The sequence below is a fragment of the Procambarus clarkii genome, chromosome 18 (assembly GCF_040958095.1).
Source record: "Procambarus clarkii isolate CNS0578487 chromosome 18, FALCON_Pclarkii_2.0, whole genome shotgun sequence".
NCBI classification, from domain to species: domain Eukaryota; kingdom Metazoa; phylum Arthropoda; class Malacostraca; order Decapoda; family Cambaridae; genus Procambarus; species Procambarus clarkii.
The window spans coordinates 21,375,254-21,392,838 of record NC_091167.1 but is presented as its reverse complement, the minus strand read 5'-3'; the positions used below and the strand labels follow the sequence as shown (position 1 = coordinate 21,392,838).

The 17,585-nt window shown below is 47.0% G+C and overlaps 1 protein-coding gene across 1 annotated transcript in view; it reads left to right on the top strand.

The window, feature by feature from the left end:
• Window positions 1-15,671, top strand: part of LOC138365996 (potassium channel subfamily K member 10-like) — a 28,644-nt gene extending 12,973 nt beyond the window's left edge. Inside the window, exons 3-7 of the mRNA XM_069326714.1 lie at window positions 1,144-1,360; window positions 6,008-6,135; window positions 6,333-6,428; window positions 7,379-7,609; window positions 8,228-15,671. Coding sequence (XP_069182815.1) covers window positions 1,144-1,360; window positions 6,008-6,135; window positions 6,333-6,428; window positions 7,379-7,609; window positions 8,228-8,896 — 1,341 coding nt within the window. The 3' untranslated portion in view covers window positions 8,897-15,671. The remainder of the gene's footprint in view (window positions 1-1,143; window positions 1,361-6,007; window positions 6,136-6,332; window positions 6,429-7,378; window positions 7,610-8,227) is intronic.
• The last annotated feature ends 1,914 nt before the right edge of the window (window positions 15,672-17,585 follow it).

The following is a 17,585-nucleotide window of genomic DNA, read 5'->3' as shown; positions in this document are numbered from 1 at the left end:
CTAGGTGTTAAGAGAGGACCTGGCTAGGTGTTAAGAGAGGACCTGGCTAGGTGTTAAGAGAGGACCTGGCTAGGTGTTAAGACAGAACCTGGCTAGGTGTTAAGAGAGGACCTGGCTAGGTGTTAAGAGAGGACCTGGCTAGGTGTTAAGAGAGGACCTGGCTAGGTGTTAAGACAGGACCTGGCTAGGTGTTAAGAGAGGACCTGGCTAGGTGTTAAGAGAGGACCTGGCTAGGTGTTAAGAGAGGACCTGGCTAGGTGTTAAGAGAGGACCTGGCTAGGTGTTAAGAGAGGACCTGGCTAGGTGTTAAGAGAGGACCTGGCTAGGTGTTAAGACAGGACCTGGCTAGGTATTAAGACAGGACCTGGCTAGGTGTTAAGACAGGACCTGGCTAGGTGTTAAGACAGGACCTGGCTAGGTGTTAAGACAGGACCAGGCTAGGTATTAAGACAGAACCTGGCTAGGTGTTAAGACAGGACCAGGCTAAGTAACAGGCCCAGGACCTGGCTAGGTGTCTGGCCATGGGCCAACAGTACCCACAATACGCTACACTCAAGCCGAGAACCATGTTGGGGTGTTATGTTATCAGGTCACCAGATAATTTATCCCGGACTCGAAATAGTAAATTTGCGAGTCAGGTCTGTAGCTAAGTTGTGACAGACACCAGGTACTACACCAAGCTGGCCTCACCAAGTCACCCACCAACGCGCTCTGTTGTTATTGTCGTTGGGTTAGGGGCAGCTACGGCACCAACGCGCTCTGTTGTTATTGTCGTTGGGTTAGGGGCAGCTACGGCACCAACGCGCTCTGTTGTTATTGTCGTTGGGTTAGGGGCAGCTACGGCACCAACGCGCTCTGTTGTTATTGTCGTTGGGTTAGGGGCAGCTACGGCACCAACGCGCTCTGTTGTTATTGTCGTTGGGTTAGGGGCAGCTACGGCACCAACGCGCTCTGTTGTTATTGTCGTTGGGTTAGGGGCAGCTACGGCACCAACGCGCTCTGTTGTTATTGTCGTTGGGTTAGGGGCAGCTACGGCACCAACGCGCTCTGTTGTTATTGTCGTTGGGTTAGGGGCAGCTACGGCACAGGGCCGCACCTACTCCCCCATATCGTTCCCATGATATCCAACGCTTTGTCCTTCAGGTGATGAACGCAGAGTTGAGGCGGTGGGCGAGGCAGTACCAGTCGTGGGCTGGTGTCGCTGCGGAGGCCCTGCTGTACCTGGGACCTGGCATCGTGGTCTTTCTCCTGGTGCCCGCCACTGTCTTCAACCAGGTGGAGGATGGATGGGACTACTTCGACTCCTTCTACTACTCTTTCATCACCATCACTACTGTGGGCTTCGGAGACCTCGTCGCAGGTGAGGACGTTGACAGTTGTGAAGATGATGGGGGACGTTGACAGTTGTGAAGATGATGGGGGGTGTTGACAGTTGTGAAGATGATGGGGGGGTGTTGACAGTTGTGAAGATGATGGGGGGTGTTGACAGTTGTGAAGATGATGGGGGGTGTTGACAGTTGTGAAGATGATGGGGGGTGTTGACAGTTGTGAAGATGATGGGGGGTGTTGACAGTTGTGAAGATGATGGGGGATGTTGACAGCTGTGAAGATGATGGGGGGTGTTGACAGTTGTGAAGATGATGGGAGGGTGTTGACAGTTGTGAAGATGATGGGGGTGTTGACAGTTGTGAAGATGATGGGGGGGGGTGTTGACAGTTGTGAAGATGATGGGGATGTTGACAGTGTGAAGATGATGGGGGGATGTTGACAGTTGTGAAGATGATGGGGGGTGTTGACAGTTGTGAAGATGATGGGGGGATGTTGACAGTTGTGAAGATGATGGGGGGATGTTGACAGTTGTGAAGATGATGGGAGGGTGTTGACAGTTGTGAAGATGATGGGGGTGTTGACAGTTGTGAAGATGATGGGGGGTGTTGACAGTTGTGAAGATGATGGGGGGTGTTGACAGTTGTGAAGATGATGGGGGGTGTTGACAGTTGTGAAGATGATGGGGGGTGTTGACAGTTGTGAAGATGATGGGGGGTGTTGACAGTTGTGAAGATGATGGGGGGTGTTGACAGTTGTGAAGATGATGGGGGGGTGTTGACAGTTGTGAAGATGATGGGGGGTGTTGACAGTTGTGAAGATGATGGGGGGTGTTGACAGTTGTGAAGATGATGGGGGGTGTTGACAGTTGTGAAGATGATAAGGGATGTTGACAGTTGTGAAGATGATGGGGGGTGTTGACAGTTGTGAAGATGATGGGGGGTGTTGACAGTTGTGAAGATGATGGGGGGTGTTGACAGTTGTGAAGATGATGGGGGGTGTTTATAATGGTGATGCATTTATTTCGGAACAAGTAGGATGGATATGTGGAGGGTGTGGCTGGGCAGTAGGCTGGCTCCTCCACATTTACAACCTCCGTGTGACATTCACTGAGGCCAGCGAGCGCGAGCTCAGTCCCTGTAGATCAGATTCCCGGGGTAACAGAACAGACGTGGCACCGTAAGAGTGTTTCGAGCGTAGGGTAGACATATATATGTGACTGTATATGGGTGGATATAAAGAGCTGCCTCGTGTGGTTGGATTGTTTCAAGCCCAGGTTAGACATATATAGGAATCAGTTTGGGTGGATATAAATAGTAGAAGCCTCAAATGGGCTAATTGGCCTCGTAACAGCCTTGCGAGGCAGTGGATAGCGCTGAGGAAGGGGGGGGATGGGGGGGGGGGGTCCGTAGTGGCCGAGGCAGAAACAAATAGGCAGTTTCTTTCACCTGATGCCTCTGTTCCCTTGGCAGTAAATAGGCACCTAGAAGTTTGACAGCTGCTTCCAAAGGATGTGTGTATACTTACCTAGTTATGCTTGCGGGGGTTAAGCTCTGGCTCTTTGGTCCCGCCTCTCAACTGTCAATCAACAAGTGTACAGGTCCCTGAGCCTATTGGGCTCTATCATATCTACACTTGAAACTGTGTATGGAGTCAGCCTCCACCACATCACTGCCTAATGCATTCCATTTGTCAACCACTCTGACACTGAAAAAAAAATTAACTGAGGGGTATGAGCTACGAGGAGAGACTACGGGAATTAAACCTCACGTCACTGGGAGACAGAAGAGTTAGAGGGGACATGATCACCACATACAAGATTCTCAGGGGAATTGATAGGAAAGATAAAGACAGACTATTTAACACAAGGGGCACACGCACTAGGGGGACACAGGTGGAAACTGAGTGCCCAAATGATCCATAGAGACGTTAGAAAGAATTTTTTCAGTGTCAGAGTGGTTGACAAATGGAATAACCTTACCTTACCTTACACTGTCTTTACTGAGCGTTCAAGATAATTCTCTCTCTCGGGGAGCTGGGGCCAGATTCACGAAGCAGTTACGCAAGCACTTACGAACCTGTACATCTTTTCTCAATCTTTGGCGGCTTTGTTTACAATTAATAAACAGTTAACGAGCTCCGAAGCACCAGGAGGCTGTTTATAACAATAACAACAGTTGATTGGCAAGTTTTCATGCTTGTAAACTGTTTGATAAATGTAAACAAAGCCGTCAAAGATTGAGGAAAGATGTACATGTTCGTAAGTGCTGGCGTAACTGCTTCGTGAATGCGGTACCTGGTAACTGACGAACCACACCACCAGGACTCATCAAAGCATTTACGTGTCCACTTACGAAACGTGTACATCATTCCTCGATCATGACGGCTTTCTTTACATTGTAACGAAACAGAAATTGGAGAAAGAAAGGATGAAAATTCATAGGGTGAGAGAGGTAGAGAGGTGGAAGGGAGGAGTGGGGAAGAGTGGGCAGGAGGATGGGAAAGTTCAGAATGGGAGAACATGAGAGGGGAAGGAAAGTGATGAAGGAAAGAGGTAGAAAGTGCTGCCACCGTCCATTCAAGAGTTATTCATAAGACAAGGAACGGAACTTATGTGTACCACAATATTATCTGCTGTCATCACGTAACAACTGTAAGCATATAAATCATATTCTCAAGAGTCTTCAAGACATAATCTTTAGCCAGTACACTTCCGAGTATTCTCCACTCTAGCTTTCACTACCCAAGATCTAGGGATCAGAATTAAAGACAATTTAAAAAGTAAGTTAATCACTTAGATATTATTCTATTATTCACTCTTATGGGTATCATAATTCAACCATTTCATTTCATGTTCAAATGTCAACAATAATTCAGAATTTGAGTCGCCACACGAGACGTTGAGAGCAACTACGACTGACTGACCCTGAAAGCTACACAACACTTAAACTGGAGAAAACTAAATATACGTCAACCTTACACTCTCCCTCACTACGTCTCTCATTATAAGATGGTTAGCATGGAGGCTGACCCATAGTCCACACCAGCCTGGGACAGGCCTGTGTAGGCCTAGCGAGGCTCCTCTCTCTCCCTCTCTGAATCTATGTATATCTCTGTACAGATTGATTGATAAAGATTAGGCTACCCAAGAGGTGGCACGGGCATGAATAACCAAGAGGTGGCACGGGCATGAATAACCAAGAGGTGGAGGCTCTTTGGAGTCACTACCAGTACCAATAGCTGATACTGGAGATATGTGGATGGACGGGGTCTACATGGTGGCTCGTACTTCACGGCCCGCAGGACGCTTAGTCTCCAGGCTGCAGTTTAACGTGTAAAGCGGCGCTTTATACTGGACCAGTACAACCTCGGTAGTTTGGTACCAACAGGATCGTCGTCTTTTTTTCAGGAATTCTATTTGTCTGTCTGGGAATTTGCGGTGGAATTATGGGGTCGCGGTATTCTTTCTTCAGTATGGTGAGGTGAGTGTAGGAGGTCATTGTGTTGGCGTGGACATACAAAGTGTTGGTGTTGACCTGGACATGCATGGGGGGTGTGTGGGTATTTGTTCTGCCTGATTATCTTGTTACATTTGTGGCCCAATTGTCGTCTAGCCGTGGTGAGAACGAGGTCCTCTCGGAGGCGAACCTTCACTCTGTGCAACATGGTGCAGGTGGGCCCTGGACCACAGATGCTTGGGTCTGTGATGATGTGTGTGCTGGGATCTCTGTACAGTCCCATGGGTATTTAAGGGGAAACTGGGAGCTAAACTCCGCTTACCAGGAGATAGCCTCTGGCTATCTTCCTACCACACCTAGATAGCGGCTTGTTTGATGGAAACAACACAACCACCAGTCTGCAATTATCAGCTTAACAGAGAGAGAGAGAGAGAGAGAGAGAGAGAGAGAGAGAGAGAGAGAGAGAGAGAGAGAGACAGAGAGAGAGAGAGAGAGAGAGAGAGAGAGAGAGAGAGAGAGAGAGAGAGAGAGAGAGAGAGAGAGAGAGAGAGAGAGAGAGAGAGAGAGAGAGAGAGAGAGAGAGACAGAGAGAGAGAGAGAGAGAGAGAGAGAGAGAGAGACAGAGAGAGAGAGAGAGAGAGAGAGAGAGAGAGAGAGAGAGAGAGAGAGAGAGAGAGAGAGAGAGAGAGAGAGAGAGAGAGAGAGAGAGAGAGAGAGACAGAGAGAGAGAGAGAGAGAGAGAGAGAGAGAGAGAGAGAGAGAGAGAGAGAGAGAGAGAGAGAGAGAGAGAGAGAGAGAGAGAGAGAGAGAGAGAGAGAGAGAGAGAGAGAGAGAGAGAGAGAGAGAGAGAGAGAGAGGTCACCTGATGCGACCTGACCTCCACTCAACCTGTGAACAATTAACACTCGGAAGATGTGACAGAAAATGTTCATGGCCGACAGTCTGGCACCGCCAGTATCCTGTGTGACTGACTCTTGTTATATATAATTATTAAATACAACCATTTATGGTGTTACAACATTTATTAAAGCTTACGAGCTTGGAAACTTTACAACCCAAGGAAGTGCAACCCTCGGAGCTCGTAAATTGTTCAATAAATTCCAACAAAGCCGCCACGATTGACGAAAGATGTACAGGTTTCGTAAGGAAACACATAAATACTTGATGAATCGTGCCCTGGATGTCATAATACCCTGCGGGTCCCTGACTGTAACAATTTTCAGGTCTGCAGGAGGACGGAGGGTTGTGGCTGGTACCGTACAAGATGATGATAGTGGTGTGGATCTTCCTGGGGTTCGGTTACGACTACATGATCGTCACCCTCATCCAGCGAGGTCTCAGGTCCGAGAAGGTCAGTGTGTACCCCGCCTAATGTGCTCACAGCCTACATATTGTTGCTAACATGCTTAGGTACCCTAGACTATATGAAGGGTTATACAGTGTGTATCAAGACCTGTACACCTGTACTATGGCATGTGCACGTATAGTATTAAGTGTACACCTGTATTATGACATGTACACCTGTACTAATGAGCGTTACCATGACAGATACACAACGTGGAGAGGAAGTTGGTGTCAGCGCTCAAGCGGAGGACCAACAGACTCAACGAGAATGTCCACAGCGACCTGCAGCACATCAAGGCGGTGGGTACTGGCACCTCTGCTTCTGTCTGTGTCTGTCTGCTTCTGTCTGCTCCTCTCTGCTTCTCTTCTGTGTCACCTCTCGCATTTTGCCACTGAGTGTGCGGAACCTGTTGCGCAGTGTCTGAAGACCATCGTCGTCCTCGACGATCTATAGCAGGTCATCTCAATCATCAATGTAGTGCGCTAGTCTACGTCCTCAGTTCACAATCAAGAGATCTGGGTTCAATTCCTGGGTAGGATAGAAACAGTTGGGCCTTGATATATATATATATATATATATATATATATATATATATATATATATATATATATATATATATATATATATATATATATGTATATATATATATATATATATATATATATATATATATATATATATATATATATATATATATATATATATATATACATACTGGCTGCCTGTCCCCCGACACAACGAACTAACAAACTATATATGAATGAGTTTGGGTGGATATAACTAGTGAACTGCTTTGTGGTGGCCAAATGTCCCTTAGACAGTTGCATTTATTCTTATGAATAAAAAGTGTTCATTTGGTTGCTGTGTTAACTACGTGCATAGGTGATATACTAAACATAATAGATACCCTTAAAAAGATTCATAGAAAACACCGACCTTACCTAACCTTGTTAGTATCTTAAGATAAGCATCTTATTGCTTCGTAATTACAATTATTACTTAACCCGTACCTATTATAGGTTAGGTAATAATTGTAATTACGAAGCAATAAGATGCTTATCTTATCATACTAATTAGGTTAGGTAAGGTCGGTGTTTTCTATGAATCTTTTTAAGGGTATCTATTATGTTAAGTATGTCACCTATGCACATATTTAATAAGTCAATATTGACTTATTAAATTTGCGAGAACGGGTTGATGCTGTGAGATGGTCGCATCCAGTGACTAATGTGTGGTGTACGACCTGTAGGCTGTGATCACCATAGTTGAGGAACGGGACCAACGACTCCACCCTAACGGGGCAGCAGAAGGCGAACACGCGGAGGTCACCGGGGCGTTCCAGAAACCTGCATCTAGGAGGCCATCTCTACAGGTCAAGTCCAGCGACTCGTCGGCTCCCTCAGACTTCTCCTTCAGCGCCAGCCAGTTCCAGACCCTGCAACGGGCTGTGTCTGACTCAAGACTCAACAACGGGTGTAAGGTGAGTGTCTCCGGTGTGTTACTGAACTCCCAGTGTTCCTAGGACCGTCACCACTGTCCCAGTGTCCCTAGGACCGTCACCACAGTCCCAGCTCCCGTAAGACCAGAAGACCAGTGAGTGTTGTGTGGCCAGAACAGGCCAGATTGAGTGTTGTGTGGCCAGAACAGGCCAGATTGAGTGTTGTGTGGCCAGAACAGGCCAGGGTGAGTGTTGTGTGGCCAGAACAGGCCAGGGTGAGTGTTGTGTGGCCAGAACAGGCCAGGGTGAGTGTTGTGTGGCCAGAACAGGCCAGATTGAGTGTTGCGTGGCCAGAACAGGCCAGGGTGAGTGTTGTGTGGCCAGAACAGGCCAGGGTAAGTGTTGTGTGGCCAGAACAGGCCAGGGTGAGTGTTGTGTGGCCAGAACAGGCCAGGGTGAGTGTTGTGTGGCCAGAACAGGCCAGGGTAAGTGTTGTGTGGCCAGAACAGGCCAGGGTGAGTGTTGTGTGGCCAGAACAGGCCAGGGTAAGTGTTGTGTGGCCAGAACAGGCCAGGGTGAGTGTTGTGAGGCCAGAACAGGCCAGGGTGAGTGTTGTGTGGCCAGAACACAACCAAGCACTAATAGTGTCACATGTTGCAGGCTCGTGTGGAGGAGTTGGAGTCTCTCAGCAACATCAACATGCTGCTGGACATGGTGGAGACCATGGTGCAGGAGCGTAACGCCATGGCCGCTCAGGACATGCAACACGAGTTTCGACACATCGTGGAGGACGAGGATGACTCCACCTCATCTGACGATGGCTCTGACTCCCCAGGTGACTGTGAACGTTCGCTCACCACCCACTGCATCCCAAAAACATCAGAGGCACACTTCCTCTACAAACCTCACACCCTGGACGACACTCACTGTGACGACCATAACACTATACACGATAAATTGCTGAAAAAAGTACACTTTCTTTCACAGTTGACTTATCCAAGGAAAGCTTCTCTTCCCGAGAGCGTTCAGCATTATGGGGCAGTGAAGTCGCCCTGGAGGCCGGCCGGGGAGAATGCGCGTGTGAAGACACAGCCCAGTTCCACTAGTTTTCTGGAAAATATGCGCCATATAAGTCATTCTCTTCCAGGGCGGGTTAAGGCCTGGACGGAGGAGACTCGGCCTCACTTTAACTCCATCTTCGTGCACCCAAAAGCCAACCTGAGCTTGTTCTCTCAGTGGATACACTACACTGATGAGGGCAGCAAAGATCAAAGGCCAACGGACCAACGGACCAACAACAGGAACGGACCGACAACAGGAAAAAGATGAGATGAATTTGTGACGGCACTGCGCACTTTTGGGGTACCAACAAGTTTCAAAACTACCACAACTTGCTGAGTGGATCTTCATATGTACTTGAGAATTTGGTGCACTTTGGAAAGAAACTAGAAACTTTTGTATCACTTGAAGTGTTTTGAAAGTTATTTGGGAACAATTAATTTGTGCGTGAAGGTGTACGAGCCTACCAACAAAACATACAGCAAACTTTGACAGTGTTCTGTGTTCAGTAAAGGAAATGTATATTCTGTTCTTTTAATTCTGAATGTGTGTGTTGAGCTCAATGGACTCAAAAACACACTTCGAGATGCTGAAGCACTCCAATTAAAGTACGAGGCTGCTTCAGTACTTGGGACTAGGCTTCAGTTTAACAGTTCACACAACGCAACAAAAGTATTTTGTATATAAAAGTTAGGACGTCGAAGTGACGTCACACATTACGCACACCATACAACAGTATTTGATCTCTTATTGTCGCCAGGTTAGCTTAGAGTCGGTCAGATTAGGTTAGGTTAGGTTAGGTTAGGTTAGGTTAGGTTAGGTGTGTTTATAGAGTAATAACATAGGTGGAGAGTGACTACATACTTTCTGAGGCATCAACCATCCTGTCTTCATAAACAATGGGAAACGCTCGTTAATGCATCCGACAAAATCCCTGTTTATGGATGTAAAACACTTTACGCATGCACCTATACGTCTATGTACATAATTCATATACATAATTTTTTTTTTTTTTTTTTTTTGCTGACGGTGTGGGCTACTCTGTTGTTTTTTCCTGACCACACTTATATGTGTCGCCTTCCTCCGGAGGCTAGTGTCTTCACAGCAGAACAACTTTATGCTAGTCTCTATGCTCTTCGTCTCCTGCTTTCTCATTGTCATTCCTCCTTTGTGGTTGTAGTTGACTCTCGTGCTGCCCTCATGGCTCTCGGGTCCTTTAATCCTGTCCATCCGGTGGTCGTCGAGATTCAACATTGGCTGTTTCTTATTTCCAGTAAATTTAAGTCGGTAGAGTTTTGCTGGGTTCCCAGCCATATCTCTTTAAATGAGCGTGCAGACGCTGCCGCTAAGGAAGCTATCCTCAGTTGTCCCATCTCCCGTAAAGGTATTAGTTATTCTGACTTTTACCCAGTTCTTCATTCCTCCATCCTTGCCCATTGGCAGGGTTGTTACTCCTTAGTGTCCACATTGCGTTGTTCCCCTTACAGACATGCATATCCTTGTTGAATGTCCTGACTTCCAGGATGAGCGCGGGTCTTGCTTTCCGACTGTCCCTCGCGGTCAATTGTCCCTCGATAGTATTCTTGGTGACTCGGATACTTTTGATATCATTCGCCTTTTGCGTTTCTGTTCTCGTATTGGCATCCTTGGTGATATTTAGCGCTCTGATTATTCTGCACATTTGGTGATGCTACATAGTCTTCCCGGTTTGGTGCCTTCTTTTGATAATTACTTACTTACATTTAAGAAAACACCAATTTTGAACATACAATACATTAAAATTTATGAATGCGTCTTTGGGTTCGGCCTCCGTTTAGACAAGTCTAGCCTGAGAGTGGGTTGTCATCGGTAGTGTGAGACATTCCATGGGGCAGAAAACAATATAACAACTCTGTACATTCCAGTAGAGTACTCCTGCTTCAGTTTTGACGACGAGCGGACGTGTGGGCACCTGCTTCCCTGGGGGCCGCAGGAACACGTGACTAGATTTGACCCATTGCGTCTCCATACTGCCGTCAAGCATTCATTTTCAACGGCCCTGACGCACTTTTTACGACGCCTGGTGCACTTATTGCCTGGGGCCACAGGGAATTAAGGTGAGAGATGCCGGGTCTTGGTGTGCCATCTGGGCGTGGTGGGCAGCTGGCTCCTGCTCTTCAGCGGGTCACTGGGAGACGTTAACTAATTGTTGTTGTTGTTTTAGATCTACTCAGAACAAAAAAATTCCAAGTAGCACGGGCTATGGTGAGCCCATAAGTGGAGGTTCTTTGGAGCCATTATCTGTACCAGCAGCTGATACTATTGATACTAGAGATTTGAGAGTGAATAGGGGTCTCCATGGTGGTTTCAGCCATGGAGGGCTGGCAATACCAGTTATGGAGCTGGTGGGGTTAGTGTAGACCTCTAGGTCTTCCGTTTTTTCTTTGGTTGAGCTGTGCTGTCGTTGGCGTTTGGTGAGGTGGCCTCCATAAGGAGGTCTTGTACCAAGTAGGTGTCGTATTTGTGGTATGGCGGTGGAGCTCCTACTAAGATTTCCTCGTCTGAGGAGTCCGTAACTTCCGTAGTTGGTGTTTTCATCTTACGCCAAGCAGCCTGAGGTAGGCTCAGGTGTAGTGCATTGGTGGTAGAAGCTATTTCATGAGCGTTGATGGTGCTGTAAGTATTTGTAGACAGCACGTCTGCTGGCGCAGATGCAGAGATGTTAGTGGTAGGAGTGTTGGGAGCTGGAGAGGGAAATACCTGTGTGCCGCCCGGGTCTTGGGTTCTGGAGTCTGTGTTGAAATCGACATCGTGGACGTCCTGGTGGTAGTCTCCGGAGTGGTAGTGGAGGCAGTGAGACTTGCGCCAGGGGCTATGATGGGGTCCAGGCCATTGGCTAGGTATAATGTTTTCAGTTCACTGACAAAACGGTGGTTGTCTGGTCCGGCAAGCCTCTCTGCTAGTCTAATAAGACCAGGGATAATGCCTGCACGTGATGCAGGGGGCTGCGAAGGAGCCTGTGGGGCCTTGGATCCCCATTGTGAAGGCTGTGTTGCCTGGTAGGAGCCACTCTTTGGTCTTCTGGTCTGTTGGTGGGAGCTGAGGTGGTGGGTTGAGCAGCTGGGGCTCTGGTCACGGAGGTAGAAGGGTTGTTTCTCTTGGTTTCAACCTGGGCCTTGATGTTTTCCTGTCTGCGGGGACAGTAGTGGGAAATTGCTGGGTGATTGCCATCTTAGAGCAAGCAGCGATGGGCTGTTGCCTAGCATATGGAGTAGTGATGGTCGTACAGACGTACAGGCTGCACCTCTGGACAGGGTGCTGACACTTGTTGGTGGAGTGGGAGAGCTCATAGCACTTGAAGCACTGCTGGATCTCATGGTATCGTTCCTTTTTTACTTGGTGGGGTGGTATTTGTAAGCTGAAGCAGTAAAAACCTTGTGTGGCAGCCTGGGTGGCCACAGCGATGGTGGTGAAAGTAATCTTCATTGATGATTTGTCGGTGTTGTAGAACTTCTTAGATTAAATACACCCAGGTTCGGATTTTCGTCCCCGATATTGTCCTTGATCTAATGTTGCGGTCGGTCAGCGATCCACCGGCTGGTCCTGCTGGTAAAAACAGTTCTTCCGGCCAGGAACTGACCTGGGAAGTGAGGATGTAGGTGGTAGTCCTTGCAAAGTATGGGATCGTTACCTTGGTTACCTTGAGGTGCTTCCGGGACTTAGCGTCCCCGCGGCCCGGTCGTCGACCAGGCCTCTTGGTTGCTGGACTGATCAACCAGGCTGTTGGACGCGGCTGCTCGCAGCCTGACGTATGAGTCACAGCCTGGTTGATCAGGTATCCTTTGGAGGTGCTTATCCAGATCTCTCTTGAACACTGTAAGGGGATTGCCAATTATGCCCCTTATGTGTAGCGGAAGCGTGTTGAACAGTCTCAAGCCTCTGATGTTGATAGAGTTCTCTCTCAGAGTACCTGTTGCACCTCTACTTTTCAACGGGGGTATTCTGCACATCCTGCCAAGTCTTCTGGTCTCATGTGATGTTATTTCTGTGTGCAGGTTTGGGACCAGCCCCTCTAATATTTTCCACGTGTAAATTATTATGTATCTCTCCCGACTGCGCTCAAGGGAGTACAGATTTAGGCTCTTTACTCGGTCCCAATCGTTTAGATGTTTTACTGAGTGGATTCTAGCAGTAAAGGATCTCTGCACGCTCTCCAGGTCAGCAATTTGTCCAGCTTCGAAAGGGGCTGTCATTGTGCAGCAGTACTCCACTCTAGAGAGCACAAGCGTTTTGAAAAGTATCATCATCGGTATAGCATCTCTAGTGTGAAAAGTTCTTGTTATCCAACCTTCGTTTGATTGATTCAACCTGATTCGTTTTCTTCGCCTATATAGGGAACGACGTTCCCGTTCCAATCTGCATCTCTTCCTCTTTTTTCTTAGAGGTATGCGGTTTGAACATATTTCTAGTGCTACTGAGCTTATTTTTCCAGGCACTGGTTCAGGTTTGCATTTTCTAGCTGTTCTTCCCAGTTGATTTATGTGAAGTCCTTTATAATATCTTTATAATACCTTTATAATATCGCTTTTCCAGAAAGAATGATCGTCAAGGATGGGGGGGGAGAAGCTCTAACCTTTAGACGTTTTGATCGCATTGTATCCACACCGTCAGCGGATAGTCGTGTGAATGGGGCGTTTACCTTTCCGGGCACGAGTTTATATGGGGCCATCGTGTTTGTGCCGCGACTTCTCTAATGGGATCCTCAAACATCTGCTTATACCATTTTGTTTATCCGTCGACAATCGGTCCTTGTTAACATTATGAAATGCAGAACTCAAGTGGGCACAAGTGATTGATTGATTGATGAAGATTAAGCCACCAAAGAGATGGCACGGGCCTGAGTAGCTCGTAAGGGGCACAAGTTTTAAGCAGGCGGGAATATAACCAGGGGTCAGGTGAAGGGGGAAACACTACTTATGGGCCAATTGGTCCACTGCACCTCCACCAAGTATCAGCACCCAGTCCTGAAGTGCAGCTTTTGCACCCAGGGACATCATTACTCCATTTGCAAGTCCAAAATTCATTGCTGCCTGCTCTGCATCGGCGATCATCCTGCAATTGCCCACCGCTGCCCTCGTAGACAGGAAATCATAAGGATTCAGGCTGACTCCAATAAAGCCAAACCTTCTACTTACGCCACCGGACCCACCAGCACCAAATCCAGCACCTCAGCTCCCACCAACCTACCAGAAGACTTCCCAGTCCTACCAAACAGTGGCTCTTCCGATCAGGCCACCCGGCCTCCACACTGGGTACCTAAAGACCAACCAGCACCCTCACAGTCCCTTGCATCACGTGCAGGCATTATCCCTGGTCTTATTCGACTAGCGGAGAGGCTTACCGGACAAGATAATCAACGATTCGTCAAGGAACTCAACACGCTGTACCTAGCCAACGGCCTGGACCCCATCATCGCATAGGACACAAGTCTCACTACCTCCACTACCACTCCTGAGACTACCACCAGGACGACCACGAGGTCAATCTTAACACAGACTCCAGAACCGTCCAAGACCCGGGCGGCACAAACATAAGTATTTCTCTCTCCAGCTCCCAACACTCCTACTATCACCATCTCAGCAGACACGCAGCAAATGTGCTGTCTACAAATACTTACAGCACCACTAACGCTCATGAAATAGCTTCTACCACTAATCCACGACACCTGAACCTACCTCAGGATGCGAGACCAAAGACAAAACCACCAACTGCGGATGGTACGGACTCCCCAGACGAGGAAATCTAAGTAGGAACCCCACCGCCACAGCACAAATACCAGCCCACCTACTCGGTTCAAGACGTCCTTATGGAGGTTACCTCACCAAACTCCAACATCACAGCCATGTCCACTCGCAGCAAGCCTCAGCCAAAGAAAAATCGGAAGACCTAGAGGTCTACACTCATCCAACCAGCTCCATAACTGGTACAGCCAGCTCACCGAAGCTAAAATCCACCATGAAGACCTTCCATCCATTTACAGCTCTCTAGTATTAGCTATTGGTACCGGTAATGGTTCGAAAGAGCCTCCACTTACGGGCTATTCATATCCATGTCACCTTTATGGTGGCTTAATCTTTATTAATCAATCAATCAATCATTGCACCTTACCAATCATCTGTTTCCACGATGGCTGGGGCAGTATGTTGAATGTTTCGATGGCAGAGTGTAATTTGGTGTTGTCTGGCTGTTGATGTATAATGCCTCGCGAACGTCAAGTCTTCTATTGTCGTCATATTTGTTGACTATTTAGGTGTTGTTTGTCAGGATATCTCTGGTTATGTGTAGAGACTACATTTTCCTTTTTAGAACCTTGCTGTTTGTGCATTGTTAGGCGCCTTGAAAGGGATGGTGCTGTCCTGCCAGTACTGAGGTCGGTGGGGCAGACAGTCCCCAAGTAGGCATGTGAAGGCATAAAACAGGTATATCAAACTGAGGGTCCCTTGAGGGTCATATGGGTCATATTTGTGTTGTCATAAGGGCCACAAACCACAATTAATTTGAAGTAAATTAATAAAAATTATTGCAGAATATTTGTATTAATTAAACTTAGAAAAATACAATGTGCTTACAAATGGTTTAGCGGTTCGCCACATTCATGAATGCACAGTAATAAAGTAGTTGAACAAAAAGACAAAAATACAAAAAAATAAATTTTAAACGGCAACATAGACGTCTATGCAACAGCAACAAATACATTGTACACAAATTACAACATTTCACATGAACACTTATTTACGACTATTCAATCATTTCTAGTGTTTTGTCTTGAGGTTTGACACCTCTTTTTTAGTGACAATTTTTGCAATGTCTGTCTGATATGTCTGCGCAGTTCCCACTTTAATTAGACATGTTGGGATATTCCCAGCAGGTAGTTATTGTATTTATTTATTGAATTAAGCAGACTGTATTAAATTTATCTCCTACTTGGTTTACCCTCTGCACATATTTGTGGGGGTTATTTATATATGTATATAGTCTATATCAATATAAACTGAATAACGATAAACTACTACTACTTCTACTTCTACTTGTTAATCTACCTATTAGTACGGAGAATTTAAGGCCTCAGCTTAAACGTAGGAATGGCCTGATTCCAGGCTCAAGAAATCCGTCTGTTAAGGATGAAGCATCAGGCTAATTAGTACAGCATTTATACACCCATCTTGATCAAGAGAAGCCACCTCGAAGGTTCTAGAATATTATAGTGTCAGGACACTAGGGTCGAAATGATGCTTGTAGGTAGCCTCTTCTTCCTCCTAAATTTTACCTGCGAAATGGTTAAATTAGAACACCAGCAGTAAACTAAGGAGTTATTAACAGAAAACACCGTCTCTAGTGAGAAATGAGGTTACCCTTGATGGGTACCTCGCCGGCTTCATAACTGAAACCACAAAAACTATCTATTACAATGGGCAAAGCAATATGAGTCTTACTAGTGGTCCGGGTGCATTACTCCCCAAGTAGTGGATTAGATGGATTCTGAAGCTCCTGTGGCAAGAATTGCGGGGAATACTAGGTATGAACGTGTTAATCAGGAGCGCGTCCTGACACGTCTGCTCGGCTTGGAGGTCCGTGTAAGCTAAGAGTCGTATCTGTTTAGTGCACTCGGGAAAGGGCATCTGCCACTACATTCTCTTTCCCTTTAATATGCTTTATGTCCAACCAGTACTTCTGTAAATCAACGCCCATCTCGTTAATCTCTGGTTTGAGTTCTTCATCTTGCACAAAAAGGTCAAACGGTTATGGCCAGTGAACACCTGCACCGGCCATGCACCTCCCCCTACGAACGTGCTAGCTAGGGCCTTCTTCTGTATAGTACTGTAGGCCCATTGATACGTATCAAATTTCTTCGAGTAGAAGGCCACCAGCCTGTGCATCTCGTTCTTTTCTTGGGCCAACATGGCTCCTACCCCCACGTCGCTGGTGTCGACATACAATAGGAATCCAGCAGCGAAGTCTGGGGATATCAAAACTGGGAGCCTCTCTCAATACTCTTCGTCTTTCAAACGATTCTTGACTGGCCTCCCCGCCACTTCCATCTACTACTTTTGGATAACAGTTCCTTTAGAGGGGGGCCACAGTCGAGAAATTCTTGCAGAACTCTCGGTAGTATCCTATCATTCCCAGATATCGTAGTAACTTCTTCTTCGATCTGGATACGGGATATTTATTGATCGCCGCCACCTTCTGGTCGACCGGAGTCACCTCTCCTTGTCCTATAACAAATCCCAAGTACTACAAACGAGTTTTTCCAAGCTAGCTTTTCTCTAAATTGATCGTCAGATTTCTCTCCTCTAACCTGCTGAATAACTCCTTGAGTCGAATTAAAGGTGTTTCCCAGCTGTTGGTGTACACCACAATGTCGTCTAGGTACACCGTGCATCCTTCGGCTCCTCGCAGCACCTCGTTCATCATTCTTTGGAAACAACTTCCGCTGTTTTTCATGCCGAATGGAAGCACTTTGTACTCTTGTAGCCCATCCTGCGTGACGAAAGCAGAAATCTTTCTCACCCTTAGAGTCAATGGTATCTGGTAATATCCCTTTAACAGATCGACCTTCGAAACATACCTGGCGTTTCCCACGTGGTCGATACAGTCTCTCACGAGGGGCATGGGATGGGAGTCTGACACAGTGATGTCGTTTACCTTTCGATAGTCCGTACAAATACGATACGACCCATCACTATTCCTCGCCAACAAACAAGGAAAACTCCACTCACTGTTACTAGGCTCTGCTAGGTTGTTCACCAAAAGATATTCGACCTTTTTCCTTATTAGTTCTCTCTTCTCTGGGCTGACCCAATAAACACTTTGCTTAATCGGTCTTTCGCTTTTCACTTCCACCTGATGCACCACACTCCTGTGTCGTCAGGGCACGTCTGTGAAGAGTGACTTGTTCTCCCTCAATATGGTCACTAAG